This window comes from Temnothorax americanus, unplaced genomic scaffold (genome assembly GCF_048541705.1).
Source record: "Temnothorax americanus isolate GAGA-0224 unplaced genomic scaffold, ASM4854170v1 Scaffold2, whole genome shotgun sequence".
Taxonomy (NCBI): domain Eukaryota; kingdom Metazoa; phylum Arthropoda; class Insecta; order Hymenoptera; family Formicidae; genus Temnothorax; species Temnothorax americanus.
The window spans coordinates 9783441-9795742 of record NW_027509338.1 but is presented as its reverse complement, the minus strand read 5'-3'; the positions used below and the strand labels follow the sequence as shown (position 1 = coordinate 9795742).

The 12302-nt window shown below is 41.5% G+C and overlaps 1 protein-coding gene across 2 annotated transcripts in view; it reads right to left on the bottom strand.

The window, feature by feature from the left end:
- Positions 1-7: 7 nt before the first annotated feature.
- The window catches only part of Gefmeso (Guanine nucleotide exchange factor in mesoderm), a 40163-nt gene continuing 27868 nt past the window's right edge, over positions 8-12302 (bottom strand). For both annotated transcript variants that reach the window (XM_077405850.1, XM_077405851.1), the window contains exons 2-7: positions 4741-6215; positions 4145-4240; positions 3918-4047; positions 3681-3835; positions 3491-3589; positions 8-3171 (exon numbers count right to left, since the gene is read on the bottom strand). In XM_077405850.1, coding sequence (XP_077261976.1) covers positions 826-3171; positions 3491-3589; positions 3681-3835; positions 3918-4047; positions 4145-4240; positions 4741-6215 — 4301 coding nt within the window. In that variant the 3' untranslated portion in view covers positions 8-825. The remainder of the gene's footprint in view (positions 3172-3490; positions 3590-3680; positions 3836-3917; positions 4048-4144; positions 4241-4740; positions 6216-12302) is intronic.

Genomic DNA, 12302 nt, shown 5'->3' with positions numbered 1-12302 from the left:
AGTTAAATGGCTTTATAAATGCTTCGTTTAATTAAAAACTGCTCCTTTTGCTCTATATAACATAAGTAATATCAAACAATACTTAACATACAACAGTCTATAGGTGAACATTAATTTTTTTACGTTCCTATGACGATAACACGAACGTGAACGTATGGATGCGTCTTTCTTATATTTACGCGCGCATCAATCACACATTAAAATATGAATTTATTACACAATAATAGTATCACGTTATGTCAATGTTATTCTTCAGGCACATGTGAAAAATATTAAACTAGGACTCTAATTAGCTCTGCAACATCACGGCACCATGTTTATATGAACAAAACGAAGCAAATGTTTTTACTTTCATTTAGCAATGCAAAAAAATTTCAGAATACCAAAATAGAGATATTAAAGGATTATTTTTATTTATATTTTATCCAAAAATAATTACGCAATAATTTAAATACATATATTTCGAATAAATTATTCTTGTTTAACTTGTTTTAGCCAAAATAACAATATTTTTTCTTTAATTGCATGCATATAAGCTTTTTATCAAATTATTTCTATTTTTTTCCAATTATATTACAAATTTCTTTGCATATATACAAAAATAGAAATCAGTTTCTCAACTAGTATTCTTATATTATTACATTTGCGTGACTTATTGTTAGTATAAAATCGATAATCAAAAAACTGATTTAAAACACATTGTGCTTTTCTATTTTTGACGAGAATATTTGCTTCACTTTTATCCACGCGACTTACGCCGATTATGACTCGAGATTTCTATTGACTTTTCGACATGTAATCCTCATCTTGTAGGCCATCTACAGATCACGTCTCGACGTGACCTTGCAATTGACCTACTATTTTCCGTACCCAACCAGCCTGGCTCTGCCCCGCGGAAACGTCGTCTCTATCCATCTCGACATTCCGATTATAACCATTCGCTGAACCATTCAGTGGTTGATGAGTCACATTCGCCAGTCTCGCGGTAACTCTGGACTCCGAATCACCAGCGGCATGTCCCCTCGTCAACAGCGACTTTATCTTCAAGTAATCCGGCTTCTGCGCAACGCTCGGCTTGCATCTCGCCGACGACATCTCTTGCTTCTTCTTGGCAGGTACCGGCGGTGCAATCTTCGTCTTCGCCGTCGACGCTGCTGTTGTCATCGTCGTTGTCGTCACTGGTGTCGACTGTCGCATCACGAATACCTCATCGACGTCACTGAATATTGCACTGTCCCGGAACGCCTCGTCCACGTCAGCGTCCGCGTAATTCTCGATGGTCTCGAAGCTCCTCTCATAGAAGCTGTCCGTCTCGCTCTCGTGACGCTCTGTCTCCTTGTTGTTACTCGTCTCCTCTTCGCAGTTTCTCCTCTCTGACTCGGCGATCTTCTTGGATTGGTTAATATCAACGGAAGAAGACTGCGCACGTTTGTTCTCGGCAAACAGGATCATTGGATCGGCATAGTCCGACTGGGCAATTCTAGCACCCAGACTGGAACTGCCTTGCTTGTAGTAGAGTTGGGGAACTCGTTGATCACTCGAGCAATTTAGCAGCTCCTCCACATCCGAGGACGGTTCCCTCGCGTGCTGTTTTGCCTGCTTGGTCCGCCTTTTCGGGTGCTTGCCTCCGGAGTTCAGTGAGCGGAAATAACGTGTTCGTTCGACCTCATCATTGCACTCGAGCGTCTCCGTGCTCATGGTATTTCTCAGACGACCCTGCAAACGGCTGCCCGCCTTGAAGACATTCCGGAAAATTGTACTGCCGCTACCGTTACCATTCGCCCGGTAGATCTTGTGGTCTGGATGAATATTCGCATTGTCACTGGCAGATATGGATCGCACGTCGGAGTAAGTATCGTCGGTCAATCGTGTGTCCTCCAGCGAACAGAAAAAAGTCGAACTGGAGCTTGTCGAGGCGGCGGGCATGGGAAATTTGGCGATTCTACCCTCCGGCTGACACGTGGACGCGTACCTCTCCATATCCTCTAAATTGATTTCCGCTGGCTTGTCGGATGCAATCGTGAAAGGTCGCTCGCTCATCGGCTTGCCATCCCGCTGTAGGAAGCGAGACTTTGTCACGTTCGTCGGTTGGGAGTTTGGGCTTATCTGAAAGCTGCGCGGTAGCGAACCGCTTTTAGGCGGCGAGGTTGGCAGGCCCTCGCACAATTTGGTAAGCCAAACGGCGGGCCGAGTCGGACTGTCGTTACCGTCGACATCACCTTTCACCGTCTGCAGACCTTCCCAGACGTGCTGTAGATTGTCATAGTTGCCGAAGCCCTTGGACTCGGCGTCTCCCGCATCATTCGCGTCGCTTCTCTCGTCGTTACATCGTTCCGATCCATCCTTTTCGATCCGTCCCGACATTACAGTAGAATTGATCTCCTTTCGGTCTACCGCCTGGTGATTTAACGTGCACGTTGTCGGAGATGATACGACAGTCTCCTCATTGTCTGTCGAATTCTCGCGAATACGCAACGCTGTCCGCATCACTTTATTCTCAGTGACAATGCTTTGTCGTTTGAACGTTTCGAAGAGTGCCTTTTTCTCGTGCAACTGGTTCGTCTTACCGTTATGCGCGATCATTTCCGTCGATTTCTGAGTAGTTTTTAGGTTGTCATAGAGGAGCTGCAGCGGCTGTTGGTTTTCTCGCGTCGGTGCCGAGGACAATACATTCCACGCGTTATTCGTCCTGATCAGTCGCTGCTCTCGATGTGTTGCCCGAGCGCGTCCTAATCTATTATTGTTGTTGTTGTTAGTCAAACCATAATTAGCGTTCTCCGAATCACTCTCGTCCGATGTATCAGCCGAGATACGCTTGTTGAAGCGTTGATGTCGCACGTTGATGATGCTGCTGGTCCGTTGTTTCTCCAACAGCTTTTGGAACTCTTGATTCTGCATGAGAATGTGACCGACGATCTCTTCCACCGTTTGCGTCGAATTAGCGTGTTGTTCGTTATTATTTTCTTTGGCTTCAACCGGTGGCGAGGAGTTCAATGTTGCCGTCTGATTCTCTTCCTCGGTATGAATTTCGACTGCTTCTTCAGTCTCGACCGTAGTAGATTGAGCATCGCCGGCGGTATCTTCTTCTTTTTGCTCCTCGTCCGAATGATTGAGACAAACGTACGACTGGAAACCTGGCTCGGACTTCCGTCTCCAACCGGTGAATCGATCCTAAATACATTCCAACAGATTTGTTGAGATTGTACATTTCGCTGCTTTTCGCATGCCAACTCATTGTTCAAGATAGTTTCGAAATTCCAAAACAAATCTAATAATTTCGTCAAGCGAGATAAAAGTATAATAAAAACTAAAAACGCTTAAAATAATTAAAAGAATCAAAATTTGATTTTAAAAAAATAATAAGGATTAATAAAACGTACAATTCAGAAAGTAAATTAATAATTTAATGAATAGAAGTGATTTCTTAGAATGTGTTGTACAGCTTTATAATAATTATGTGTAACAAGTAGAAGAGTATACATAGACTTACCTTAACTTTTGAAGTGCGTACATCCGAAGACCTGTTGAAAGACTCCCTAGAGTCATTAACGTCTTCATTGTCATTTTTACGGGACGATGCAGGCGAATCCTAACAATGTAAAAAAAAAATCGTAAAATTTCTTATAAATAAAGAAGAGAAAGCGAAGTAAAAAAGAGAAAACATTTTCGCTAGACCTCACCTCCATCGTAGTATCAGATTTCCTGACACCCTTTTTGAACTTCTGCCTCAGACCAGTTTCGGATCTACGTCTCTCCCTCTCCTGCTTACGTTTCTCCAAGTATTCCGGAGGGGCAGAGTGTTTCTTCGCCGATCCTTTATCCGTCAACGCGTCATCTGTTTGAAGTATTAAGTGCATTTACTCTTTGGTCGATTTCGCCTGACAATTAAAAGTACATTCTAAAGTGTTAAATTGTACCTTCTTGTTGCGTCTGACCCAATTGTAACACTAACTGTCTCGCATGCGACGGTATAACCGCATTATAATTCTCTAGTATCACTCTCTTTATCTGTAACGTCCATTCCCTCTTTTGTTCTAAATTGCGTGCCTGAAAGACAGATGGTTTAATGGGAATACAGAGAATAGCGTGTACGTAAAGCCTGCTCTTTCCAATCAATATCAATAGATATCTCAATAATACTTACTTGCAATGTGTACTGCAACCGAGGATTATCAAAAGGTATTACGTGAAAGCTAAGTGGCTCTCCCGGAATACTTTCAATCAGCATTAAGTTTGAACACTAGAAATGTAAAAAAATAAAGAAAATATTTTATCAATTTTTATCAGAGAGTTCAATACTTTATCAATTTTTATCAATTTAATTATGTAATTGTACTATTCTCTCCATTGCAGCTTCAGCTTCAGACTGCATTTCAAGACCAATAGTAACGGCGTAGTTTGCGAAGCAAAAAATGTACATAAATTCGAGAAAAATATTATTAAGCACAAAAGATCCAGCCTGACCATATATTGGTACATTTTCTATTTTGATTGTTATCATAATAATAATTCTCACTTGACATACTTTACTGAAAATACTTTACATTTGTAGTTGTATTTCTTTTCTAAAAAACTATAATATTTAAATATATGAAAGAAATGTTCGAGAAATCAAAGTATCTTTTATAAAGAATTTTTAAATATCCACTACGAAAATTATACGAGATAAATATTAAGTAGAAGTAAATTTTTTTAAAAGCCGTACAAAGAAAAGGCGAAAGGTCATGACGGAAATCGTACCATAATATGAGCTTTATAGACGAGAAGGCCATCCTCCTTCTTCTTCGTCAGAAGAAGCATTCGATCGAAGAGGAAGGCGTGCCTCGGGGCCTTGGCCCCTCGCATCCTGAATCGACCTTCCGCGACCAATTCGCCACTTGTAGTTAGGTCTGGTCCCAGCCAACCGTACAGAAGTGATTGAATTTCTTGAACACGTACGGCGTGCTCGTGCCGCCTCTTCATAGCATTGATGTGTTTCGCAATGCCAGTCATCGCGGCAAGCGCAGCCTCAATGGCACTTCTGCCTTCAGCCTCGTTCTCTCTCGAATCACAATCGGCGTCGTACTCCTTCGATAAATTATCCAGAAGCAAATGATACTTGAGGATCCTTTGGACAGGCTTCAAAAGATAGGAGCCGAGCGGCAGCGCGTGCCCCAGAGCCGCTTGCCGTTCGCGGAACGCGGATGCGGTTTCTTCCTGGCCCATTAAATCGGTCAGTACCGAGACTGTCCTCGGATAATTGGTACAGTATTCGGTATACACTTTGAATCCCGAATTATGCTTAATGAATGTATTCGCGACGCAAACGGGATCCAGACCGCATTTCTCTATCTCCCACAAGAATTCTCTATTAAATTCGAATATATCCTCGATATTGCTAAACAGATCGCCGAGGTGCAACCGACGCGCGAACGACGGTAGACTGTCTCTCCAGAATATGAGATAACCCTGAATAACTTGACGCAGATGCTCGACGTATATCGCCTCCGTGTCCACGATCTCGAGGAGCACCCTCTCGACGGGATTGCGATGCGGATCGCAGTAGCGCGGCCTATGGCATAAAGGATCCTCCTCGGCGCTGTTCCTCCTCCTCTGTCCGTTGTCGTCGTTCAAGACCCGACAGCTAGCTTCCGAAACCGTCACGACTCCGCTGTCCGCGGAACCCTGGGAGCTGGCACAGGTGTCGGCGAGGGACTCGACGGACGCCAGATAGGGATTGGCAGTACAAGTGTTGCCCTGATTGCTGCAGCTGCTGGAAGACGTGCTGGACGCGATCGAGCTTCCGGAGAGCGGTCTATTGCCGTTCCTATTGCGTCGCCTGTTGTACCTGAGCGGGGTCGTAAGACCGTTGGTCTCCCGCCTCTCGTACGTCGGCTTCCCAATGGTTTCCCCGTTTTCCTCGTGCTCCAAAGCCGCTACCGGGATCACCGTCTCCACCATGGTGTTATCGGTGGCGACCTCGTCGTATTCGCCTTCCTGCTCCTTGTTCTTCAGCACGTCCCGATGCACGGGCTTGGCTAAGTCGCCGTTTGTGCAGAGCTGACCGAATACGGAGCCCCGATGGGCGACTGATACCCTACTTAGACGTTTCTGAAGGACCGCGGGTACGCCGCAGGACGATGGTAGGATCACGCGATCGCCTTCGTAGCCATCGCCGCGACGTGCCAGCTCGTCAAACATGCCCAGCAGTTGCGGGACTAGATCCGTGCTGGTACCTGAAAACAAATAATCCATCCCGATTAAGAGATATCAGAACTGCGTTATCAAATACCAATGAAATTTGACGATTAGCTTGAACAATAATTTTCAGCGCAAATAAACTTCTACGGGAGGCCAGATTAATGCCAGATTAATCCTTTAATTGTTTATTGTTAGCATATTTTCCGACAATTTATTTCGGGCCTTCTTTTCTTCAAGTATTTCTTCGAACAGACTTGATGCCATTTCCTGACGTTTCATTACATGATTTGTCGCGCGAATTTTTTCACGGTCCAGTCGTTCAATCAGCAATATATTATAACGATTGGCGACGCAGATGCTTCTGGTAGGGAGAGTATCGGTGGAAGAAATGTACAGATGAAATCTATTCTTATTAACATTAATAATAACCTTCAATTCACGCGAGAAAGACAATGGCTTCGTTCGCGTGAAAATGCTGTCGACACTTTCTTTCGTGTAATGATCAATCATTCCCGAGCGTGTATTAAAGATTCTGAGAATGCCGCCTGGAAATTACCGTGCCTTTCCAGGGCACTCAATTTATTTCACCGAATGCAATAATTAATCAATGATCTCACGAGAATCGTCATTGTCATAGCAACGTAATGAAAATTAATTTTTCTCGCTCTGCGCCACATGACATATCGGAGAAATAACTTTGCGTGTCTCACACCTAATCACTGACCGCATAATATGTGTCTTTAAACACTTGTGAATTTCATATGATATCTTTTTCGGGTATGCATGCAAATTTTTAAGCTTGGCGGAATTTAATATTTAGGCGGAATTATGTTAATTTTAATAATTATGCTAATAAATATATATTTTATGCAGACACATGTGTGCTATCAAATTCTTCATCGATAAAAATTTATATTTTGATTTTTTTCACGCGATTATTTCCAAAAGTTGCGGTCTAGAAAGATTCTACTATAGATTAAAAATTTTTGGTTCAAGAAGTTTTTTACATTTTTGGATTAAAATATTACATCTATTGTTTTAAATGCAAATGCATGATCTTTATAGTTTTTTTATATAAATGTTAGCCCATTTATTCTTCGTGTTACATTATAAACTCATCAAAAAGTCAATCACTCAACATTTATTGTCCGCGAAATCTTTTTTTCTTATTTTTTAATTTTCTCGTTTTTAGGATAAAATAATTATTATTTAATATAAGTTTCTTTAAAAAAAGCAAGCGATTGTGAATTTATCAAAAACCACCTTATTGAACATTCGAATGTACGTTCTACGAGACACCCTGGTATAGGTACAAAACAGTAAGAAAGTAATTAGTACTCATATATTCCCGTTTATATTAAACCAATAAATTTACACGAGGCAACAGGATGCCCCTATTGACATATATCCGCGATATATTTCATAAATCATTAAAAATCACCGATAAGAAATATCGCCGCTGCCGTTGGCTGCGTTTATCGTTAATGCGATCGCCTCCAATTAACTCGCTACCCGCGCTAAAAGATTGGCGGACAGCTTGCGCCGATCCGATTACACGCACACAGACGAAAATGTACTTGACATGCATGTCGATATTTATACGTACAGAGTACTCCTAAGCTTAGAGTCTTATTTCTTTAATGAGCTAGATTCTTTTTGACAAATACGGAAAAAGAGAGAAAGAGAGAGCGAGAGAAAAAGAGAGAAGAAGGGAGAAGAAGGGAGATCAAACTCCGTTTATTAGATTCTAAAGTTGTCTAATGTGGATTATATTATTTTACGAATCTTCTATCCCCCCTTAAGAAAGGAACAGATCCAAAACACCCTGTATGCAAAAATCGCGCCGCAGCCGCGGTTACATCTCGCGACTCGCGACTCGCGACTTTGCTCTCTCGCGCACACGTGTGTGGAAGTGGAAGTCGTCGATTGTGCATGGCAAAACAAACGAGCGGGACGGCGCGGCGGTTTTCCAATTTCCGCGGCGGCAGACGTGAAATCAACGTCCATAACCGGTACTGGTGCGCGTGACCATGCATTTATGCGCGCTGCACCCGCGGTGTACCGCCCGCTTGAGATTTCTCTATGGTCACCCATGGAGTTGCCGCTACGAGAGTGTACGTCCAGTCGGACTGGCCCTAAACTCTTAATTCGCCGTATGTCTTTCCTTCGCAATATCATCTCGACCGTCGCAATCCCTTGACTTGCCTCCTGATGCACTTGGCTTGGAAGTTCTCTAATCACGCGGACTTTTGTCCAGCCACCTCGTCTAGGCTGCTCAAAAACTCCGACTACACGTTACGCGTTAGTAATCTTACAAAAAAAGGCATTTTTTTTTAATTATTTACTCTTATCTTTTATTGACTAAAAAAATTCTCAACGTCGAAAGCGAAAGAGGAAGTGCCTGATGTCCAATTAAAATTCTTGAAGAATTTATATTGACACAGAAAGCGCTGAAACTTGAGAATCTTACGAAACGTCCTCCATATTGTTTTGAAAACAGGGGAACTGTTCGGTTCGGCTTACCAACGAACACGCGCGCGATACACTTAACGTAACATATAAATACGAATGACAGAAAACGATTTTTTCACGGAGAAAATAACAGCGTTTTATTTATATCCTTCCGGCATGAAGAGACTTAAGGGTTTACGAGCGAATAAACTTTGATCTTTGAGTCCCTATGTCTACTATTATAGCTCTCGCGCGGTCCTAAGATTCGAATGTATCAGTTTTCGTTTTTAAAATGCGTATCACAGTGAATTCTTTTCGAACGTTATACGACTAAAAATAATATCTCTGCACAAATGATTATGTAAAAAACTTCAAAGAAAAGAAATTTAAGTACCATTTACGAAAAATATATTAAAAAATAATATCCGATACAATTTAAACATAATTTATTTTTAGTTTCTTTTAGATTTAACATTTTCTCCGGACTTTAAATAAAAATTTAAAAAAAAAAAATAATTATTTTAATGGATAAAAAAATTTGAAAATGGATAATGGACAATATATATTTTCTCTTTCGGCAAATTCGACAAAGCTATAAATCGCGGACGATCTTCAGAGAGCAAGATGTGCAAACACATTCTGATAGACAGATAGAGAAACTGTTTTCAATCGTTCCAATATTGTTCCTCTCATGCATCTGTAACGTTTCTTCCAACCGAATCGTATTATTCATATGTTTTCATCTCTGAATGTTTTTCCTTGTTTGATTTAATGACTTTCCTTATTTCATGACGTAAATCATTGGATGATGGAAATATTCCATAACGATCTACAGTTGTTTTTTTCATTCCTTTCCATCCTATTTAAAACATATTTTATTGCTTACGATAAATAAGCGAAAGCTTGTAAAGGTAATGATAAACAACGAATCAGGATATACCTAGTCAAAATCAATAGTAAATAGTATCCTTACAATGGCGTGTGTATCATCTAAATACGTCAAAAGAAATGCGTGTTCTCCTACCGTCTTTGACTTTGTCCTAAGGTAAGTTTTATGCCAATAACTTTTGATCGAATTTTCCATTGTAATATCTTCTTTTTTCTTGATATTATGTATTATTCTTTACAGTAATTATTATATATTATTCATGTATTATACTTATTATTTGTTTCGACGTCAATCGTAGTTCATCGGACTATTTGTCATTCTCATTATCTGTTTATTATTTTATGTAATTTTGTGTGTGTGTGTGTGTGTGTGTGTGTGTGTGTGTGCGTGCGCGCGCGCGCGCGCATATTCAGGATGCTCTATTTTGATTATCTTCATGACTTTATCTCTAAAAGCAGTAGTCGATAAAGAATGAAGTGTTTCAAAGTTGGTTTAAGAAGAATATTTTGTGATCATAACTTTTTCTAGGACTACAGAGTTGCTTCAAAGAATATAGAGATTATTTCTATTTTAAATAAAACTATATATCCTTTTTTACATTTTTTTATTCATTTTGTGTGTGATGTGAGCGGAATTTTGTGTTGTACATAGAAACAGTGCTTTTTGTGAGCGATGACAGGACCGAGAAGAAAAAAAAAGAGGATGTGTAAGAGAAGAGATGAGAAAATGGAGAAGATATGTAAGAGAAGAAAAAAAGGGAAAGAAGAAAGAAAGACTAACGGAGGCAGACTCTAAAAGCGAGGAAGAAATGGCGTTCGGTGATGGAAAGCAGCGGTCACTGAGAAAATTTTCAAGTGCTTTCGGCGCCGCGGGCACGCCTGCATGCCAACACGTTCCTATGAATCATGATTCCGCATAGGCGTGGACATGCGCTTGCATTTGCGTCCGACGAAAGGCCTACAACAGACTCGTCGCATAAATCTGCATCGCGGATGAGGGACGGGGGCACCTCTGCGAGAGGACAACTCGCAGCGAGTCGATAATTCCTTCCCGTGGCAATACTCGGCGAACGTTTCGCGGCAAATTAGGGTCAATTGCACCGACGGCATCTCCGGTCAATTAACTCTAACGATTTCCTGTTTCCTTGAGGGAATATTTAGTCACGTCGGAGAAGATTTAACTAATATTATATTTATGCTAACCACGGCTACAAAAGAAGTTCAACAGAATTAACGTAACTTAATTAATTAACGCATGGTATGAAAATGAACAATTAAATATATAAAAATTCCGCCAATTCTTTCAAAAAAGATGCCTCGTTTAATATAAAAAATAATAACGTGATGTCCCCGCAAATTCTTTTTATTATTGTGGGTTTCCTTTTCTCGCAGCAATCCCAACTTTCTTATAGATATCTACTAATATCTATCTAAATCCTATATAATTATACTTAATGAGACACTTTTTCAGCGAGATATTATTATAACTATTGATATTATCGAATGCCCTTCTTTCCGGACATACTCGAAAAGATTGAGAAACGTGTCGCCGCGCCGGAGGCGAAGGACGGTACGGCTACCGTTAACTGGCTGATATCCAAAGTTCGGGAAAGCATGGCATGGGAGAGAAGGCAGGCCGGTAATTGCATCGCGCCTCGCGAACTCTCGGCGATCGGGCTGTTCTGGAAACCGATCACGCGCGGTAACTTGCGGTTCTCTCGGAAAATCGCGCCGCGCGAGAGCAGCGCGACGCCAGAAAGGAAACCGGGAGAGAAGCCGCAAACCGTTTTATGCGCCTCACGTATAGGTATATAGCCGCGACGACAAGTGCAAGGACCCCGCGTGTGTCGCGGCCGCTGCACCCCGGGATTCCAGAGTGCCTTCCTTTTGTGACCTGTTATCTGTTCCCAGAGATATACCCGGAAATGCGCCAACAACGCTTCGGGACGCGCGCATTCCGAGGCGCGCGCTCGGGAGCAGCCGCGCCGAAGATAAAAACGGACGTGTGAAGATAACGAGCGAAGGAGTTGTCGAAAATAATACCAGTCAAGGTGCACGTCACGTGGGTAAAGATGACGAATCATCGACGAGCTAACATTTACTTTCAGGGCATAGAATTCACCGTGCAAAACCACCACTGAATTAAAAAAGGAGCTGATTTAAAACATATAATACTGCAGTAATAAAAAAGAATTGGATATAATAATATCTATAAATACATATAGATTTATGCAGGGATATATCTTGTCTGAGAGAAATACACTGGAGCGATAAATCGGGGAGCAGATATGTTTCTCAATATAAAATATTGTACCTCGGATCCGCATCTTTGAGAAAATAATATTTCCACGTTCACTGTTCCCGCTTTTATCCCGAGATCGTAACGACGCGATCCTCGCTTGATCGTGCAAATCTTGCACAATCGCGGCACAATGAGATAATGAGGTACGGCAAACGAGACAGAGCAAACAGCGCTGCCCCGCTAATATTTGATATGAGATAACGGAAATCAAAACTTTCGCACAAACGTTGTACTTTTAGATGAACATCGGAAGAGTCAATTAAATCGAGGAGCGAAATCAGAACGCCCAGAATGCTCAATTAAAAAATTAAATCACATTTTCATCTCCCTGCATTAACAACGTCGTAACATCATCAGTTATTCGCGGTGTACAAAGAACCACGAGTCTTTTGCACGATTTCATCGTCATTCTAACATTTTCAAAACATTGACTTAGTTCCGCCAATCTAAAGAACTATCACAAAATTTTTTTATCCGCCAT